The sequence below is a fragment of the Palaemon carinicauda genome, chromosome 17 (assembly GCF_036898095.1).
Source record: "Palaemon carinicauda isolate YSFRI2023 chromosome 17, ASM3689809v2, whole genome shotgun sequence".
In the NCBI taxonomy this organism is placed as follows: domain Eukaryota; kingdom Metazoa; phylum Arthropoda; class Malacostraca; order Decapoda; family Palaemonidae; genus Palaemon; species Palaemon carinicauda.
The window spans coordinates 58,321,549-58,344,463 of record NC_090741.1 but is presented as its reverse complement, the minus strand read 5'-3'; the positions used below and the strand labels follow the sequence as shown (position 1 = coordinate 58,344,463).

The window sequence follows — 22,915 nt, the reverse complement described above, 5'->3', positions numbered from 1 at the left end:
ATGACTTCTGTGGTGAAAAAAACATGCGGCAATCATACAACATATACGCCTATTTTTTCCAGACGGCCATTCTCTCTGAGTAAGTAAAAACAAAAGTGAGGAGTTCACAAGGGATAGTTGTAACCTCTACTGGAACCACACACTATATATTTGATGTTAGAGTAAATTAAAACTCGCCCTGGAAGGAGCAAGTAGGGTGACAGGAGTACGGGGAACTTATGAACCAGGTGGAGTTCTGGGAGGAACAAGATCATTCCATCTATCTAGGGTGACCAGGTTTGAGCAAATCTTTAGTGGGAAAACACTTACGTTAGCTACAGAATATACCCTTTTCCATACTTGAAGTACAGTATACCTTCTGCTATGACCTGATGAGCAATGACGGGAGTCAAAACTGTCCCTGAGGGAACTAAAGCTGTCACAGTTACAACTGTGAAGGAAGTCACACTCAATAACAACTGAATGCCATGATATATGTTTTCGATGCTAGTCTCCCAGATGGCTACACTCTAAATAAAGTCTGCATAACCAGAGGATGCTTTAAAATTATGTTGGGGGATTTATATCTCTTGACACAAGGCTGTAGGGATCATTTTCCTCATAACTCTTACAATGATATTCTAACGGTAATAATTTGAGTCCATAAGCCAAGAAAGGTATTCCTAAAGTACAACTCAAAGTGGAAGGAACAGTAGGTGACATTTCAGAAGCAACCAATACTGCAGGCTTTACAAGATACGATGAGACAATTGCAGAAGACAGTGAAGGAAGCAGAGAACGATCGTAACAAAGACCCATCAGCTGTAAGGTATCCCTGGGCATTCAAACCATTTTTATGGTACCTAGCATCACATAATATGTGTTTTGTGAAATCCATGAAGGCAGCATTCGCAGAGTTGAATTAGTCAAATGCTGGATGACCAGTCAGTAGAAGACATATGGAGGGAAGGAGAAGGGTTGGAAAGCACAAAGGTAGAAATGAAGAAACCTCTGAAGTATTATTACAAGACAGAATAGCCCTCCATGAGGTAACTTGATAAGCAAAATAATTAGTAGGCCTAGGGAAACTTTCCCGAATATGTATCTTCCAAGGCAGAGGAGACAGCAGAACACCCTTCACTACCTCTTGTATTTATTCTTTATAAAGTAGCTCTCAAGATTTGCATGACCAAGGCATGGCTGCAACAGAGGAATCAGAAACAAACTTGCTAATCAAGTGAAAAGGCAAGAGTAGGGGAGATAGATAGTATGGGAAATACAGTAATGTTAATATCAGGCTTCAAGATATGGCCCTAGTAGGGCCCCTCCTGATAACATGGATAACCAATATATATACAGTACAGTAGTTCAAAGGCAGCCCATCACATGGGGTTCAAAACTTCTGGCCCTTATAAGACAGACAGGGGAAAGAGTAGTCTTTATCAAAGAAGTAATGAACATGTTTCAATTCCATCCAGGTAACTTCGGGCAAGAACACCAGGCCATTGTAAACAAATAAACACACAAATAGGACACACACAATAATGCAAACTGGCCTATATTTAAAAATTAGCAAATGCTACAGGTCACTGGAATTTCAGTAATTCAAATAAACTCAAAATTTTTTTTTAAAATCTGTTAAAAGAATTTCACAAATTCTAAAATAAATTCTAAACTAAAATCAAACAAAACCAGAGGTAAACGTTACTTTTGGATAAAGAACATGGCTAATGACAATGCAATAAATAAAGCCAGTGTGGAATTTTATCACTAAAGGATATGAAAACTCCCCAATCCCTAAAGGAAAACAGATACTGTATAGGTTTTCCAAGAGTCTACAGTTCAGACATTGGGAAAACAAACAAATTGAAAATAAAATTTCAATGCATACTAACAATAACCCCTTGATAACAAGAAAAAAGCCAGTTTCCAAACAAAGATTAGCAAAAAATTACTGAAACCACACTATTGTATTCAAAATATGTCGCTCAAGAATGCAGTATGCACTGTAGAGGTCTTCTTAAATATTAAGCACAAGTTGGAGCAATTGGAATTTGTTGCATAAAAGTATGGTAATGTATGCTTGATAGGTTTGTGATAAATTAAGTACAGTAATATGTAATTGTTAAGTCATAATTAAAGACTAAAGTTTATCACTTGCAATTGCTACTGTAAACCACCTTGAATGTGTTGCTCAAGATAGAAGTTTTCTACAGGAGAGATGAACTGAACATAAAGAAGAAAAGTTAAACACTAAACCATGATTTACTGTATTTAGTGAAATAAACTAGGCCTATTAGAGAGAACCTGAAATAAAAGAAAAAAAAAAATGTAAATTTACTTACCTGGGATACAGACAACTTGTCACACATATCACATATAGAATGAACATCATCGTCTGTCTTTCGGGCTTGGAGAAGCTGAGCTGCTTGTATTATTGGAGCTAATGTTTCTGTAACGCCTGACTCATGGAGCCTCATATCTCGGGTCCACTGTTCTAAGTGGCTCAAATTATAACGTATCTGCATACCCTTTGACCAATGACACATATCTTTGCGTAAGAGAAGATTATTTAAGGATCCAGCGCAGATAAAGTAGAAGATCTGAAAAAAAAAATTGAATTGCCAATTACATACAGTATGGAATTTAAAAGAATTCAATTCTTGACACTTACTTTTAATCCTTAATACAAACAAATTGCAGCTTTGTACCATTTCACTCAATAAAATCAACGTAAGTCACATTGGTGAAAAGCAATATTGCACATTACATCCTCTCTCTCAAAAAAAAAAAAAAAAAAAAAAAAAAAAAAAAAAAAAAAAAAAAAAAAAAAAACCAGCAGCAGCTTATTAAATTTTTCTTTTTGAAGCGAACACCACTTATCTGCTCAAAGTATAGTAAATACTATTTAATCTAAAACAAGTTGTGACTGATTTTTGAGTTTATTACTTTTGCTAAGAGACATTAAAAAAAATTCACAACCAAATCTATCATTAATTTCATTATAATAAATACAGTATATTTCTCAAGTTACATTAATGAAAGTCTTTTCCAAGCCCAAAATGAAGCTAACTTAAATTTGTAATGTACAGTAATTTATAAACTTTTAATAATTCCTGGACACTGACTGGTAAAGTACCAAAAAGTATGTAAGATTAAACGCACATTATGCATCTAAGCTATACAGTATACTGTACTTTTAATTCATATACGCATACTGTATTCAGTTAAAAACTGTATAAAAAGGGTAAAATTATTCTAACTTTTGAGTAAATATATCTCATGCTTTGCAAGGTAAGAAAGGAAAACTTGAATTTCATATGACAACACATTCAAATATATAGACATAAGAAATGTTTAGTTCTTAGCACTTCAATAAATTTCTCTATTATGATTTTTCAATTGATAAATGAACTGGTCTTGCAAAATTTTGATTATTATAACTTTAAACAAACTAGACATACATCATTTAGGATTTTGACTTGCTATTATTGGTGAAAAAATATTTTTTTTTATATATGAATATAAGAGAAATGCAATACATTATCAATGTGTTTTATTGACTGAACCCTTCAAGTTAAGTGCATTCGTATTATGGATAAAAAATACCGAAAAAAGTTTTATGGAAACAGTAGTAATCCATAAATAACACATATGGTACTTTGATATTAGAATAATAAGTAAAAGCTAAATTTTCAAGAATCACACGGGAACCGATGACTTAGTTTCTGAAGCTTATACATACCTGTCTAAAGACTTGTGTGATAAGCTCAGGATCTGTGCCAAACATGGCTAGAGTGCGGTAGAATTGGGTCATCTCCTTGAGCAAGAGGTCTAGCGCCTTCTGCGGCTCTACTGGCGACTCTAGTTCACGGGCTACACTTCCTGCACGACCTGTCAGATTAGTTAAAGATAAATTAGAGAATTTTTATATGAATTAAGCATACTGTATATAAAAAAAAAAATCATGAAATAATTCTAAATGGACTCCCTCAATTTATATAAGGTATTTCATATTTTTAAATTGTGGCTCATTAACCTTATACAATTTTACAAAGGATAAAACTAACATGTAATGTTTAGTAAAATATTTAAGTTCATTAATAGGAAAATTAATGAGAAAACATTCACAAGAAATCTGACAATGTTAAAATCTATGAAATATTGATGTGTAATTCTAATGATGACAACAAATAATTCAGGCAAATTTGTTACTTCATTCTGACATTCTTAGTGGGTGCCTTGTGCCACAATTAAGATTAGAGAGTAAAGAATCTTGAGAAAATCATCTCTACGAATGCGATGACATTTATTACTTCAATTATGATATAGCACAACTATATCCATGACTTGTATAATTAACTGTTCAATTCTCAACTTTTAACTACATGAGTAAATTCATATTTGTAATCAAATATATTTAACTAACATCAATACTGATGTGTTTTTGTATTATCGATTAATATTTTTGGTTTAGTGATTTCAAAGCTGAAATTGCACACAAAATATTCTGCATTTGAATTTGAGAATGTTATTCATTGAAACAAAGTAAACCCCTGTAGATTTGATTATAAATTCTTTAGTTGTTACCGACTGTGTAAGCTATACAGTAGATATACAATACTAAATAAAGAAATTGATAGAACAAAACATTAATTATAATATATTTTGAATTCTATCATGTATTTATTGTACTCTAGTTAAAAATGGTTAACCATGTGTTTTGCTTTTACCATATTTTATTTTTAAACATAAGTGAAAATATTTAGTATTTTTTCATATTTTCCTTCCTGTGCTTCTTCTTAGGGATATTTTTATTTTGTCATATAATATGCTATTAGTGTATAAAAATAAATTAGAAATGTCATATATTACAGTAGTAGTGTAAAAAAGAAAAAATTAGAAATCTTATCTTTTAGCAATACTATCTAAAGCAAAGAGAGCAGAAACTCTACTCTATGGGTTGGTGAAGATTGTTTTCAGTAGAAAGAACCCAACTCAATTGTACGGTATCAGTTTACTTTGGAAGAATCGATAATAAGCCTTGGCAAGTTTTCCACACTAAAAAGTCTTACCTCTCATGCCACCTGGCTTATTTCCAGACAGGCCTGCGATAGCTTCATGTTCCAAGATGGAAGGCACAATTAGTGGCTGAACTTTTTCCTCCATTAATTTAATTACACCCTGGAAAGATACAAGGATTTGAGTATAATATTATTTCAAGTCATGTTCTGAATTAGAAGTAAACTGCTACAAATTGAAGTTCATAAACTTTTAAATAAATTAAAATAATCTGCTGTAATGTTCAGCATAGTAACAAAATATTTACATGCCTTTTTCATCAATATTTTGAACTTTGAAACACTAATCATGAATAATTTAATTTTTGCTTAAAGATGGACAAAGTTAAAGACTATTATTTAATTTTTCAAATTACTACAGTATTACAATTTTAAAAACTAAAGTTTATATTTAACTGCTATTGATCTTCCAAAATTCTATTTTCAATGTAAATCCTACATGCAACAAACACAAACAGTACTCACATTATATATCCAAACTGCTATGTCTGACAAAACTTGTCTATACTCAGAAAGGTCAAAGTTTTTAAGGCTTTGTTCATTTTGCTTCACAGTATTTTCTGCCTGGAAAGCTTTGTCGCCAGAATATTGCTTAAGGTTGTGCAAAAGTCGCAGTGTATTTGAAAGCCAGAGAACTGTTGAATCCAAGTCTTCATGGCGTTTCTTGATGACTCTCTTAACGCCATTTACAATGTTATTCAAAAGAGAGCGAACCTTTTCATCATCGTTTATATGATCCGTGTGTCTGATACACATAAACAAGATGTATGCTGGCAAGCCAGGTAAAAAGGTTACTGCTACTCGAGGTTTCAACTCTGCAAAAAAGTATTTTATTTCAACTTTGGTACACTATATTAAATTCAAGAATTGCATAAAATTAAATAACATGTTTTAGCAATTGGTAATAAGTAGTTATATAAATTCAAACAAATGTTCACAGTAGATTTAATACAACAATGACCTACTACTAAACAATTTAGAGAAATAAATTGGATCATTAATTCTCACAAACCTCAAAGTATTTATTTCACATACAAAATACCGTTTGAAAGATACTGGAGGCCAAAAATATTCCTTAATACTTTTCAATCCTAAGTTAATTTAGCCTTTATAAAGAATATTCCTACAAAATAAGTACAGCAATTTGGGTCTACTAATATACAGTAGTACCGTATCAATCCTTTTTTTTTTAACATGCAATCTATACACTGTACAGTATATAAGATTTGTGGAACTTAACTAGATAATTATAAAAATTTTATTCTCATTAATAATAATAACCATACTGTACTATAATTTATTAGCACAAATATTGTGTCACTCATGACTATTATTCAACATTATAATCCCAAATCCATTTAAAAAATGAAATAAAAAATTACTTTAATCCACATTACTATTGATTAATATTTTTATTTATATGTAAACCATTAGTACTTATGCTATTCCTCAGATCTGACAGGTTAAATTATTTATAAAGTAAATTTTCTTGATCAATGGTGAGACTAGCGTGCTAGTCTATCCAAACTGGAAACCCACATCTCTGTGTCACAGGTAAGATTACTACACTTGATGAAAAGATTGCTAGAACAATTACAAGGGGATTCTATGTCAAACTGTGAATCTTAAGAGTAAAACTAGAGAGTAAGTACTTGGGTAAGACCCATGAAGTTTTGACTAAACAAGAGATTGCTTAACGTGCATTTAGGATCTTAATTTTTTTTTTTTTTTTTTGTGGCATGAGTCAAATAAGTCCCACAAAAATAAAAAAAGTCAAATAACCATTATTTGGAACTGAAAATAAATTGAGTCTGTAAAACCTACAAGAGGTAATGGCTGGTTTAGAAACTTAAAAGTGGATTAAGCAAGGAGAAAAATATCTATTACATTTAGGCAAATATTCATAACAGGATTATAGTACTGTTCAGTAAAAGTATTTGAAAATTTCCTAAAATTATAGTTTAAAGGCAGCTACCAGAAAAATAATAAAAATGTATGACCAAACTGGACCCAATAACACTACAGGTAGCATCTCAATGGGTGGCTGGTGCCTTGGCCAACCTACTACCTATACATTGTAAAAACCACCATAAACTTACTTGCCCACTTTAATTGTGTGGCCTAAATCAATTTGCAGGAATCATGCTGTTTAAATGATACTCATTGAAGTTCAATTACATATAACCCGAGTGTAATTTCACAGGCAATCTGCGACTACAAATTCAGGTCTGTAAACTTCCAAGGCATGTATTGTTTTGTTGTCATTTTAACCACATAAGGAAGAGAACAGTTTCCAATAGAACAATCTTACCGTAAATAAGCACCCGTATAATTTGCATTTCGTCGGACCTGTCATACTCGAACATGCCCATGTAATCCCTCTCCTTCTTTCGGATGACTGGCATGACATCCGTTTCATTGTTGGCAACGTCAAGCAAGTCAGTGGGATCAGTACCTGTAAAAAAAGTTTTGCTTTATAAAAATATAGTGATATAAATTGCATCATCTTAATATGACACACTCGGGTATTGTACTGCATTTGTGATGAAATACTAATTCCTCACCCAATAAAAATCTTCAATACTTTAAGCCACTTCTTTAATTTTGAGCACAATAAATTTGAATGTAAGAAATTAGCTGCCGTTATTAATATTAGATGTACCAAATATGCTGCAGTTTTTGATACAGTGTTAAATGTACCAAAATGCTTTGGATTTCAGTTTACCTTATCTTAATCTACATAAAAAACCTTATAATGTTTTCTGCACATTTCATGAATTATTTATTTACTTCTTTCTACACAGGCCATGTCTCTCAATCAGAATGTTAAAAGCAAATTGGAACCAAATAAGTTTTTGCTTTTTACCAATAAGCCCTAGTCTTAAGGTCCTGATCTGTAACCCTTTTAGGTTCTTCAGAATCTTTTTTTTTATTTAGAAATACCCATGTACCTGTATACAGGAGAGGGGGAGGGGGTCAAAGTAAAAGATATCAATTCTGAACACTGGAAATTGGCATTATCTTTACAAATGATAGCCAATGTTGTAGTCAATATGGTCTAATCTTATTATTCAAGCATTTGTTAAACCTGTCAAAAGGTGGACTTCCTTAACTTAAAAAAAAAAACAAAAAAACACTGTGCTAAAACAGATTGGTTTGGCAAAACATTAATAGTCTCTTGAAGGTAGTATTGGAGTGGAAATGCTCAATGGTGTAATTGTTCAATTATAAAACAAAATTAAAATTACACGGACATTACGAATGTCAGCACTGAACACTGTTGGAGGGCAAACCTCAACAGACATGCAAAGTGGACAAGGGGGAAGATATTTCCTACCAAGATGTTGGACGCACAATTACTGGTATGTAGTTTAAATCTATAGACCTTTAAATCACATGTCTAAAATGTTCATGAAGAAATAAACTGATTTCCATTTGATATTTCAAACTATTTAAATTTAAAATACTATCTTGTAAAGAAATTTCATCTTCAGGTACAACTGAGTAATCAGCAGCTTATTTTCAATTGCAGAATTAAAATTACATCACTGATTACTTTCATTTCTCAGGTAAAATTCATCTACCTAAGGAAATGAGAGAAACAGATCCTTAAACATAAAAACAGAAAGCTATTCACATTACTGTACAGTATACTTTATTGTATTTCTTAATGCCACACACAACACAGTACTTACTTTCTTATATATTTTTGCTTCCAAGATAAAAAAAAAAAAATTTCCAGCTACAAAAGCTAAAAATTGTAACCACCTCCATCTACTTAAAACAGAAGCTGAAACAAGAATATAAAGAGAAACAAAAAATATCACAAACAAATAATATAAGATAGAATTTGTATTTGCATTCATCTACGATACTTTTAAAGAAAAACCACCCTCAATAATATCTACTATATTTTTTTAAGGCTGAACTAATATGGTTGGGAAACCATTCACAGCCTTATCCTTTAAGTCATATTACTACACGCAACTTAAATTACAGTACGCCTTCAATCTATACTAAAATATGTCAACATATATGAAGATTCATAAAATAAACTCATCAAATTCATTCAAATTAAAAATCCATGGGACAGTAAAAAAACTATTTTCATTAAAGCATGCAAAAGTGTCTGCATGCATAGTCCCAATTACAGTACCATTTACTGATATTGTAAGCCACATGCTGTATTTCACTAAACTTTCCTTTACAGGAGAAAGAGCAATACTTGATCCTTTTAATAATTACACACCTTAACACACACACTATTGTGTATTCTGTGCTTTAAATAAGCCTTTAATTCAAATACGTCAATGTATAACTAAAATTTTGGATAACCACACAGAAGGAAGTTCAATCTAAGAACTTAAGCAATCAATGTTGTTGTCATAAAACCAGCTAAAGCCTAGAAAACATGATTTAGATTTATGAATTTGAAACATGATTGGGCCTAGTAAGGCCATTCAACATCCAAGTGCAACTGGGGAAAATTGCCAGTTGCTGTACAAATTAAGTCAAAAGAAAATTTGATAGAAAGATCAAAGAAGAAAGTGGTAACAGAGGTTTAGTAGAGAATACAAAAGCACTTGCAGAAAATAATGTCATAAAGCCACATGCAGTTCAGTCCACGAGAAGTTGCAATGAAATACCAAATTGTTAATGGTACTGTGTAGTATACATATATATAAAAATGTGTATCGTATATGGCTATGAACCAGTCTACAAATTGAGTGTTGTTGATCAGCAAGCAGCTTACCATGAGGACTGCCTTGGGCTGATGACCGCTTGCTTCCAGAGCCTGTGAGAAGTAACCCAGACACAAGAGGTGATGAAGATGTAAGGTCTTAAAGATGCACAAGGTCAACATAATGCATTCATTCAAGATTGTCAAGTATAAAAAAGAAGAGACCATGTACCTACATCCACTAGGAGCTGGGAGTAACTTTGACATCAATGAATATTCTTTGTATACACCATGCAGTAAGTGTATATACTAGAAAGGCAATTGAAAGCAGAAACTTCAGTGTTTTGGACTATATTCAATACAACTTAGCTTTTTGGGAAATCATATTTCCCATCATCAGGGGTAAAACTTGAACATAACACAAATATTCTATTACTTTGTGTTGATGTTCATGCTTTAACCCTGATGATGGGAAAGACAAATTCATAAAAGCATATATATATATATAAAGCGAGTCATTCAACGTAGATCATCTATTTCAAGAAAATTAATAAGAAGACTGAATACTCCCAGCAGTCCTAGAGATGAAAAAATGTAAATGTTGTACATGTCATAACATTAGTAAATGTTGTGGACAATGCATAGTCAAGATATAACCAAATACCAATTAGTAATTCATAAAAAAATATGCAAGAGATGAAAACCACAAGATGCTTATATCAGTTCCATGAAAGAGATAACATGTGCAGCTGACAGGAACCATTTCCCAGTGAAAAAAAAAGACAGGAATGACATTCACCAGCCAGTTATTGTAGACATTCCACCATACAAATACCACAATAGCCCTGACAGGTTCAGAAGTAATATTTTCATTATATGTACATTGTTTTAAATAAAATGCAATAAAAAAAATTTTTCGTAGAAATGCCTGATATAGAAAATATACTACCAACACATTCGAGTCACACAAGTAACCTAAATTCTGTCCAAGTTATAAAATATTTCTTCATTCTCTGAAAATAAATGGCATATAGAAAAAATTAGGGTTTTATTTGTATATAAAAAAAAACTGCTTTTGGTGTAAATGATCAGTTCTCTGAAGTACAGAGACTTTCAGCTTAACTAAAATATAGGCATAAACACTTTGACATTTTTAACCAACAAAACTTGTACTTGTAGGGTAATGCACTAGTTATTTCGTCCAGCTATTTCCTACATTTCAATTTATTCTCAACCATTGTTGCTTCCATGATATCCATCTCTTAACAAACGTCTAAAGAATACTACGTCCAAAAAACGTCTGAGGAATACTACGTCCAGAAAACGTCTGAGGAATACTACGTCCAAAAAATGTCTGAGGAATACTATGTCCAGCAAATTTCTGAAGAATGTTACGTCCGGAAAATGTCTGAAGAATGTTAAGTCCGAAAAATGTCTAAGGAATGCTACATCCAAAAAATGTCCGAGGAATGTTATGTCCAGCACATGTCTGAGGAATGCTATGTCCAGAAAATGTCTGAGGAATGCTACGTCCAGAAAATGTCTGAGGAATGCTACGTCCAGAAAATGTCTGAGGAATGCTACGTCCAGCAAATGTCTGAGGAATGTTACGTCCAGAAAATGTTAGGAATGATACATCCAAAAAATGTCTGAGGAATGATACGTCCAAGAAATGTCTGAGGAATGTTACCTCCAGAAAATGTCAGAAATGCTACGTCCATCAAATGTCTGAGAAATGCTATGTCCAGAAAATGTCTGAGGAATGTTATGTCTAGAAAATGTCAGGAATGCTACGTTCAGCATATGTCTGAGGAATGCTACATCCAGAAAATATCTGAGGAATGTTACGTCCAGAAAATGTCTGAGGAATGTTGGTAGGGTAATAAAATGTGAAAGATATGACTAAATGTATTGATTTACGAAAACTCCAATGTTGTGAAAGTTTTATTGAAAAGGGGTTTCATTCACTAATTAGTATTTAAACAATAAAAATGGGAGTGGTTTTTATATATATATATATATATATATATATATATATATATATATATATATATATATATTTTTTTTACACAAATCCAACCGTCTCTAGTTTACTGTAGGACAAATGCTTCACACACAGTTTTATTCATGTCTGGGTTTGGCCCATTTTCATGATAGTGGAAGATTTTTGTCTCATCGATAACTGCAAACCAACCTAGTACAGCTCTGCGGATCATGGTGATACACAAACCCTTTTATCACGTTAAGGTATCCCAACACAGAAAGTAATTATATGTATTTATATATAAATATATATTTATAAATAAATATAAATATATATATATATATAATATATATATATATATATATATATATATATATAGAGAGAGAGAGAGAGAGAGAGAGAGAGAGAGAGAGAGAGAGAGAGAGAGAGAGAGAGAGAGAGAGAGAGAGTCAGTCTTAATTAAAAAAGAAGACGATGCTCTACAATTTGAGTGATTTGGCTGGAAAGAAACGAATATCGTTGGAATTTCACTACCCGGGTGTCACTTCCCGAGAGTGAATTGTCTCACTGGCAGAAACTGGGACAGAGTTGTGAAAGAGAGGACGCCTTTTCCCACAATTATAGTTCTCGGGGGTATCATACCAAGTTTCCGGGGTGAAACACCTTATTTGACGTTGTTGTTCTTAATGAACGGAGTTAGCATGGGAGTGGGAATGTATGTCATTATGGAAATAAGATATTGAAGTTTTTATAGTTTATGAAAGATCTAATATAATGTTACTGTTCTTAGTGTATTTTATTATAATTATTACTTCTCTTGTAGGTTTTCATTTCATTATTTCCTTTCTTCACTGGGCTATTTTTCCCCTGTTGGAGCCCTTGGTTATAGCTTAGCGTGTGATAATAAAAAATAATCGCGATAATAAAAATAATAGTAATAATAAAAATAATTGTTGTCATCATTATTTACGTGCAACCGTAGATTTGATTTATATAAATATATCCTTTTTCATTACTATAATTATTCAAAATTACAAAAAAATTCTATAATTTAATCACAATAATTATGTAACTTGTACAAAATACAAAATTGTTACAAGCAACGAACTAAAGATTTGCTGTTTTGGGGGAAAAATCATAATTTTCATTAACATCAATATTAAAAATTGAAAAATTTCTATAGATAATTTAATCACCCTAATTATGTAACTTGTAGAACTTACAAAATTTTTGCAAACAACGAACTTTAAAAAAAGGTATAAAACCTTGGAAACAAATCTCATACAGGTCGATTGCTTCACTTATAATAACAGTGTGTCAGGAGTGTTCCTTAATTCTACGCCAAACGTCAAAATTATTACAATTTATATTTCAGCATTGTTGTACAATGTTATTCTCAAAGTGCGCATTCATTAACCATGAGAAATTCTGGAGAGCGTTGCCCTTAGTCAATAAGTAATTTCTCTCTCTCTCTCTCTCTCTCTCTCTCTCTCTCTCTCTCTCTCTCTCTCTCTCTCTCTCTCTCTCTCTCACTTACGCAATTATGACGAGAATCCGACTTTCCCCTTAAGCATAAAAACAAATGTTGTCAATATGATTAATCAACTGATTAATTAACAGTTTGTTCGTTCGTTCAGATTGCCCTGCATTTACTGCCGGGAGGGGGGGGGGGGCTCTTGACAAGATGAATATTATTGGTAAAAATAAATATATTAATATTGGAAAACGAAGGCAATATGAACATTCCAAAGATGATGAAAAAGAGAATAGAAAAATGATGCGTATAACTAGCTTAGCAAACTCCGATAAAGATAATTAGCAAGAAAATAGAAGAGATGATGCTTGTAACTAGCTTAGGACACACCGATTGCCACATTGTCGACGTAAGAAGACTTACAAAGCCGGGTGTTACACATTCTAATGCATGAATTGAACCAAGATCTACATATAGCTTTGAATTGGACAAGCCATTGACTTATCTGACTCGCTCTTCATTTGCATTTACGGAAAAAAAAGCCGCCGCGAACGTGAGACAAAGTAAAATGTTTCAATTGTTCCGCTATTATTGCCAAAACAATGGAGCAGCTCTTTCGAAATCTCATGAGAGAGAGAGAGAGAGAGAGAGAGAGAGAGAGAGAGAGAGAGAGAGAGAGAGAGAGAGAGAGAGAGAGAGAGAGAGAGAGAGAATACCCTAACATCCCTTGTGATACTTTCAGCCGAGTGTTCGTTTGGCAACTTGCCACCAAAGATATTTCTGATGACAGAGAAGTCACTACTCTCGCGCCTGGCAAGAAAATTATACATTTCTTATTTGAATGATGCAACCATTTCTAATTCCGCTGAGTTGCATGCTATTGTGATCTTGTTTTCTTAGCTTGGTGCAGAATTGAAAAGCCAGGTCATGCCTTTTACAATATTCAAACTAGTCTAGCGATACTGACAACATTGAGATTACTAAACAATTCTTCTTCACACAAGGGATTACTGCACTATAATTGTTCGGTGGCTACTTTCCTCTTGGTAAGGGTAGAATGGACTTTTTAGCTATGGTAAGCAGCTCTTCTAGGAGAAATCAAACCATTGTTCTCTAGTCTTGGGTAGTGCCATAGCCTCTGTACCATTGTCTTCCACTGTCTTGGGTTAGAGTTCTCTTGCTTGTAGGTACACTCGGGCACACTATTCTATCTTATCTCTCTTCCTCTTGTTTTGTTAGTTTTTATAATTTATATAGGAGATATTTATTTTAATGTTACTAATATTAAAATACTTTATTTTTCCTTTCCTCACTGGGCTATTTTCCCTGTCGGAGCCCCTGGGCTTATAGCATTCTGCTTTTCTAACTAGGGTTGTAGCTTAGCAATTAATAATAATAATAATAATAATAATAATAATTATTATTATTATTACTATTATTATACTGATGACATAGTTGAATAGGTGCCGTTATAGTATGTGGTCTGCCAATTGAATGTGGCTTACGAAATTCTGTCACTGTTGTAGTATGCGTCTTATCTTAAAGAGAGTATTATAAGGAAGCATTATAACTGATAACAGTTATAGAATTTCTGATAATAATTAAAAGATACTGTTTTAGTATGTTTAGTAACCCGTATTTAAAGTAATAGTTACACTGTTTAGTGTTTTAAAATCTCTAGTAATGAGTGTAAAATAAACCAACAACGCATATACTTTACTGGCTATTTTTCTGGTCCTATACCGCAGGGGTACCCTACTCTCTACGGGACCTCCACGGTCATTTTATCATGTTCGTTCGAAAGCATTCAACAACTTAAATCTCATATTGCTCGTTTATTGTTAAATCGTCACTATCAAAGCATTCACAGAACAAGACAGTCTTCAGTTTCCTTTTGAAAGCCTTAACATTTTCAATTATTCGGATGTCTCGTGGGAGCTTATTGTAAGAATAAGCTTTTTAAAAAATGTAGAGTACATCTATTTCTAATACTTAAAACATTGTATAATTCAGCACGGGTCTATTTTTAGCGTATAGCTTCAATTTCATGAGTTCCTGAACAATCCCACGAATCACACATATATAATTACTTACTGTATCCATACCTTAATTTTTTAAAGACATTTAGTATGCTACCAACACAATAATATATATATATATATATATATATATATATATATATATATATATATATATATATATACATACATACAGTACATATATGTGTAGATATATATATATATATATATATATATATATATATATATATATACATACATACAGTACATATATGTGTAGATATATATATATATATATATATATATATATATATATATACATACATACATACATACATACAGTACATATATGTGTAGATATATATATATATATATATATAATGTATATATACATGTGTATATATATAATATATATATGTATATATATAATATATATAATATATATATATATAATATATATATATATATATATATATATATATATATATATATATATATATATGTACACACAATGGCTGTGAATTTTAAATTATATTCATATCTTAATCCTGTACAAAATCCATTTCTTGAATTACCTGGTCATCCACATTTCCAATAGTTGTTACGTAAACATTTATAATACCGCGAACTATATCTACCTTCACTACCAATGCCTAAAGAATTCTGTAGACATCAGTCACTACAAAAATATATCATTACCTGTTATGACGGAGAAAAATGAAGATGTGCTCGTCCTGATTGGGAAAATAATCCCGGCTTTTCTCCGACGATTGTTAATATTTTGCGTCGTATCACTGGTGGAGGCGGTCGGATTATTATTGTTGATGATCACGCTATTGGATCGATTGTAGTTATTAATGTTGCCGTTATCAACGCAACCACTGTGAGAGGGAGAGTGCATAGTCCTGCATCTATTGCAAAAGTCATTTTTATTATAGCTGCCCTTCGGAAATTTGAAGGAGAAAGCGAAGCGGTTGGCTTCATTCGTTACGTTGTTTGTATATCTAGTGGTGTTCCCCAGGGTGGCACTACCCCTGGCGCTGGGGAAGTTAATGCCAGCTAACTTGCGGCGAATCTCTTCGTCCAAACGGGCGGGCATTGTGGAGTTTTGGGAGTCTTTGCCTGACCAGGTGGAAGTTGGATAGGAGGAAGATAACCTTCCTGAAGATGTAGGGAAGGCGAAGCCAGAAGAATCCTCAGAGGTGGAGTCCTCCACAGGTGCTGATAGGGGACAGGATATGGGCAATGACCCGGTGATTAACGTCGAAGGAGAGGGCGAGGGAGAATCGAGTGCATCTCTATTACTAGAGGAGCTGCTTGAAGGAAGCGACGTCCTTCGCCAGTCAAGTCCTCTCTGGGAGAAGTCCCCAGAATGCTGGATATCTACAGCGAGGGACTGGCGTCTCTCCAGAGGAAATCTTTCAAATCTTTCGCTACCTGAATCCCCGCGATGCCTCGTGCTATTGTGGGCAGCTGGCGAGGCGAAGAACTCCTCAAAGGGCGAGATCAAACGTCGTTCGGACACAATAGAATAATCTCCGTCCGGCAAGATGCTGGGAGATGATGCCGTGAGAGAAGGGATGCTTCCGCTATCAATAATGGTCAGTTTCAAGTCCTCGGATGGAGGGACGTTTGATAAGCGTCTTTTTAATTTGTTCAACCTTCACAATTTAATTGAGGACATAAAATATTGTAATGACCAGATGATAATAGATACAATGAACTTCACAATGATCAAATTAAACGTAAGGGTCTGGTATTATTTTCTTTGATGCAAAACCATAAGTGGATAAAATAAAGATTGTTAAAAGCATACTTTCACTACTAAAATATCACAAGAAGTATTCTATAATGTATGTATTGTTACAAGTAGTAGTAGTAGTGTGGGAAACTACTACTGTTATTACTGTTCTTTCCCCCTCTAATGATAATAATAAATATAATAATAATAATAATGATAATATCAGTTGATAATTATAGATAACAAAATTATAAAATATAAAAAATATAATAAAACATATCAAAAAGATAATACAAAAGATGATAAAACAGATTATAAATAGATAACAAAATAATAAAAAGTTGACAATAAAAGAACATAATAAAAACAAATTATAATAAAACAGTTAACATAACAATAACTGATCACAATATTAATGTTTTTATAGTTGTAAATGAAGATATGTACTTAAAACAGACAGTAAGTGTTTCCCCAGGACACAAAAAAAAAAAAAAAAAAAAAAGCACAGGATGGAGAGCTTATGGTAAACAAATTCAGTTATGAAAAGTATATTGCCACTTTCTCAAAAAAAAGAAAAGAATTTAATCAGATGCTCTCTCTCTCTCTCTCTCTCTCTCTCTCTCTCTCTCTCTCTCTCTCTCTCCTCTCTCTCTCTCTCTCTCTCTCTCTCTCTCTCAATAGCAAAATTACTAATTACAAATTTCATAAGGAGTTGTCGTCCCCCACCCAAACTACTGCTCTTCCAACCATGACAGATAAGTCACCGAGGTCCTTCAACTTTTATCAAAGTCATCCCTTAATTGAGAAGCGTAATGAGCAGAATTGCCCTCGGGGATGGCCCTCGAGGCCTGATATATTAAAGGGGGAGACAGGAGGGGGGGGGGGGTAAATCAAAAGAGGAGAGGGAAGACAAGGGGGCGGAGGGTCAATAAAAGCTTATTGGTTACTGATCGATGCACAGAAATTGATTGCTTTAATGTTGTGTTGCTATTAAATTGCATTCCATACGATGTATGTTGCAGACCAAAGGATGCGTTATTATTAAATTGCAACAATAACAACAATAAAAATGCAGTCCACTGCAAGACAAGGGCCTCATATGTCAATTCACTATCATTATTTGTTATTGTTATTATTATTATTATTAATTGCTAAGCTACAACCTTAGTTTGAAAAGCAGAAAGATATAACCCAGGGGCTCCAAAAGGAAAAATAGCCCAGTGAGGAAAGGAAACAAGGAAAAATAATATATTTCAAGAACAGTAACATTAAAATAAATATTTCCTATATAGACTATAAAAACTAACAAAACAAGAGGAAGAGAAATGAGATAGCATAGTGTGCCCGAATGTACCCTCTAACAAGACAGAACTCTAACCAAAGACAGTGGAAGGACCATGGTACAGAGGCTATGGCACTACCCAAGACTAGAGAACAATGGTTTGATTTTGGAGTGTCCCAAAGAGCTGCTTACCATAGCTAAAGAGTCTCTTATACGCTTACCAAGAGGAAAGTAGCCACTGACCAATTACAGTGCAGTAGTTAACCCCTTGGACGAAAAAGAATTATTAGGTAATCTCAGTGTTGTCAGGTGTATGTGGACAGAGGAGAATATGCAACGAATAGGCCAGGACTATTCGGTGTATGTGTTGGCAAAGGGAAAATGAACCGTAACCAGAGAAAAGGATCCCACATAGTACTGTCTGGTCAGTCAAAGGACCCCATAACACTCTAGCGGTAGTATATCAACGGGTGGCTGGTGCCCTGGACAACCTACTACCCCATGTCTGGGGTTTGCCCATTTTTATCACCATTGTAAATCAGTGCAGATTCATAGTGGTGGGAGACTTTAGTCTGATCGTTCACAGCAAACCAACCTAGCATGGTTGTCCCTGACTAGTACAGCTTTGCTGATTATGGCGATACACAAACCCTTTCACACCATGTTAAGGTATCCCTTAAATAAACCGATAATTTTTACCTCAGTAAAAAATTTATTAAAACATGTCATTTGACAATAATAAAATGTGAAATTGCTATTGAATTTGTTTAGTTTCATATGCTGGGATCCTTAGCCTAATACGGAACTACAGTATAATGTTTGTATTATTGATAATTCGTCATGATACATAAATATTACGCAATACATTCTTCATTCGTTACGTGAATTCAATGAACGACTGGATTAGTCACTACGTTGGCATGTCATCAATAACCAAAAGAACGTAAAATAACTTATAACAAAATTTTCTATATTAATTAAAGGATTAATTCAGTTCTGTTTCATAAATCATACATTATTTCTTTATTCGCTATGTATTAGTTGTATGATTAATAATACTAACATCTAAATAGCTTAAGAAAATTCTTCCCTTGTATTTGAAAAAATGAGGTAGAGATAGATGAATACGTTGAAAGAGAGAGAGAGAGAGAGAGAGAGAGGAGAGAGAGAGAGAGGAGAGAGAGAGATTTGGCCTAACATTCTTCAAGTTTTACTAAATATTCATTTATTTTTGCCCCCCCCCCCCCAAAAAAAAAAAAATTTCACTATAGTTTGGGGGTAAAAATATGAATGCTGGGGTAAATAGTTTACATCTATGTATTTGTTCCAATGATTTTACTCCAGAGAGAGAGAGAGAGAGAGAGAGAGAGAGAGAGGGAGAGAGAGAGAAACTTTCACAGAATGCTAAAATTGGATCATAAACCCTTATATAAATAAGACTTTTTCCCTAGCCTTCATAAAACAGTAGCAACTTATCACATCCTCAGACATACGATGCTGAAAAAAAAAAAAGCTTTATTCCGGATTACCATGATAGTAAAAATGCAATCAAGTCTATTTGTTGACATTAGACCCGCAATCTACATAAGTTATAGTAATCATCATTATCAGTAACTACAAATTATGATATAGTAGAACCTTAATCGTGCTGCTTAAAACAACGTATATAAGAGATAATTATATGGACAGACTTAAATTTCCTTTATAAGGAAAGTTGTTTAATGAAATTTTAAAGTAACACAACGATACTACTGCTACTACTAATAGCAGTAGTAGTAGCGCATCAAGAGGGAGGCAAGAGAATTAGATGGCGAGATAAGGTGGAAGGTGATATGGAGAGAAGAGGTTCGGTGGAAGAGGATGCCTTTGATCGAGGGCATTGGACGGCGTCAATGACCTTAGATGTCAGAAAACCTTATATCAATCAATCGAAGGCATTGGAGAAGGCGCATCAGGCAACCGACCCTTTAATGTAAGGATAAACGGTGAGGAAGTAGTAGTTAGTTGATAACTACTGATATATAAAGGACAAATCTAAACACGACTTTTTAAGAAGTTATTCCAGTTCAAAAAATTTGAATCCCAAGGGAAATTCATAGAGGCAAAATGATATATTACATTTTATTTATATATATATATATATATATATATATATATATATATATATATATATATATATTTATAATATAAAGCTATCTCCATCAAAGTCAAATACCCGACTGGCTCCTTGAGTGATTACAGTGTTCCATTATCATACGCATCATAAGAACAGCTTCCGGCTTGCCAACGCAGGGGTCAGCCAACCTAACCCCATCAACTTTTTCCTCCCATTCAACCTCAATACGCTCTTTTCCAATCTTTCTCAACACTTCCTCACGCTTCCCCCACAATCATGGACGCCATACGCATTGCGAGACGAACGACATAACTTTTCAACATTGCCCATTGACATATTATTATTATCTGCTAAGCTACAACCCTAGTTGGAAAAGCAAAAGGATGCTATAAGCCCAGGGGCTCCAACAGGGAATATAGCCCAGTGAGGAATGGAAAAAGGGAAATAAAATATTTTAAGATGAGTCACAACATTAAAATAAATATCTCCTATATAAACTACAAGAACTTTAACAAAACAAGAGTAAAATATATTAGATAGAATAGTGTGCTCGAGTGTACCTTCAAAACAAGAAAACTAACCCATGACAGTGGAAGACCATGGTACAGAGGCTATGGCGCTACCCAAGACTAGAGAACAATGTATTGAATTTGGAGTGTTCTTCTCCTAGAAGAGCTGCTTACCATAGCTTACCATTTTTTAAATGTTCGAAATGCATTATTTAAGGGGGAGCAATTTTAGAATAGAATATACGCATTTCATTATTAATTTCTTTTTTAATAAGGAAATTTATCAAATATTTAAGGTAATGCTCAGGTATTCAAGGTAATACTCAGTAATGCAAGTGCTTGGACATGAAGTGCACACATCTGGAAAAAATAGTGATCTAACTTTGGCACTCTTTATGTGCGAATATATAGCTGTCATCCACTAATGGAAAATACCAATTTGTTGCCTTCTTTTGATGGCCAACCATCTTCTTAACACCCCCCCCCTCTCTCTCTCTCTCTCTCTCTCTCTCTCTCTCTCTCTCTCTCTCTCTCCTCTCTCTCTCTCTCTCTCTCTCTCTCTCTCTTTTCCGACTGGTTTTTTTATTTCTATTTTCTGAAAATCTATATCAGATGTCTGTATATTCTCTCTCTCTCTCTCTCTCTCTCTCTCTCTCTCTCTCTCTCTCTCTCTCTCTCTCTCTCTCTCTCTCTCTCTCTCTCTCTTCCGACTGGTTTTATTCATTTCTATTTCTGAAAATCTATATCAGATCTCTCTCTCTCTCTCTCTCTCTCTCCACTCTCTCTCTCTCTCTCTCTCTCTCTCTCTCTCTCAATGCTTTAACTAAATTGCTCTGCTCTACCAAAGAGCAAATGGAGTCTCCGCGGATGAACTACAATGTCTTTTGACACATCCAATTTCCTTATAACACACAATCTCTCTCTCCTCTCTCTCTCTCCTCTCTCTCTCTCTCTCTCTCTCTCTCCTCTCTCTCTCTCTCTATCTCTCTCTCTCTCTCCCTCAACAATAAAATACTATTGTCACTACTCAAACATGGATTGGAATCAATTATTTAGTCTTTCTAAGACGATAAATCTTGTCCCCTATTCAGTATTGAACAAAAACTTCTTGATATACCCTGTAGGCTTCCTTCGCAATATTCCAACGACAAAAGTACTGACTTGGAAAATATGACGTCCAAAACATTGTTGTGCCCTATGGACCCCTTCATCCATCTTAAATGCTTATATATCACATATATTAACTTCACCTCCCTTACAATTATAATAATTATTAAGTAGATGTTCTTTTTAATATACACAAAATCGTTGCAGAGCAATGAAGGCCAAAAGTGGAAAGAGATAGAAGTCGGTGAGAAAATTAATAAAACGAAAGGAAAGATAAATTACAGAAAATTACAGAAAAAAAACAGTTTTGCATCACTGTCATCTGCAAGACGTTGACGAAAGCTTGGAAACAGGAAAAAATATATAATCTCGCATAATTTCTATGGCAACTGAATTTTAAATATATTGATTAAAAACATTGAAATATCGGATGGACACCTTATCTAATACTAGCATTTCACGTATGGAATCTTTAAGATTGATATTCAAAAGTTAATAAAAAACAATATATTAAATGTCTTAAATATTTTCCCTAAGGGTCACACTCAGTAAAAAAGTATGTATAATAGGAACACCACCAATGATGATGATGATAATAATAATAATAATAATAATAACAATAATAATAATAATAACAATAATAATAATAAATCGTGAAAAATTCCAGTATTTCATTCAACTAAATATCCACAGAATGCAAATGCTTTTCTTCCAAAAATAGATAAAAAACTTTCAAACTCCAATATACAACACACTTTAGTAATTAAGCGCTTAAAAATAACACAAGCACAGCGAATGTCTTCGGTTACAACAGAGAGAGAGAAAAACTCAACCGGTCACCTTCGCGACACGAGATGTAAGACTGACAGATGCCACCCAACGATGGTATTTATGTGAACCACATGACGTCACGAGTGCATAACCCCGCCCTCCCTCCTCCGAA

General features: G+C 33.5%; 1 protein-coding gene across 8 annotated transcripts in view; it reads right to left on the bottom strand.

Moving 5' to 3' along the window:
* Positions 1-22,915, bottom strand: part of didum (dilute class unconventional myosin) — a 309,989-nt gene that overhangs the window by 3,258 nt on the left and 283,816 nt on the right. For 6 of the 8 annotated variants that reach the window (XM_068391077.1, XM_068391078.1, XM_068391073.1 and 3 more), the window contains 6 exons: positions 9,814-9,855; positions 7,372-7,515; positions 5,526-5,875; positions 5,055-5,163; positions 3,725-3,873; positions 2,325-2,582 (listed from right to left, as the gene is read on the bottom strand). In XM_068391077.1, coding sequence (XP_068247178.1) covers positions 2,325-2,582; positions 3,725-3,873; positions 5,055-5,163; positions 5,526-5,875; positions 7,372-7,515; positions 9,814-9,855 — 1,052 coding nt within the window. The remainder of the gene's footprint in view (positions 1-2,324; positions 2,583-3,724; positions 3,874-5,054; positions 5,164-5,525; positions 5,876-7,371; positions 7,516-9,813; positions 9,856-22,915) is intronic. The other 2 variants (XM_068391075.1, XM_068391081.1) reach the window with 1 other exon arrangement.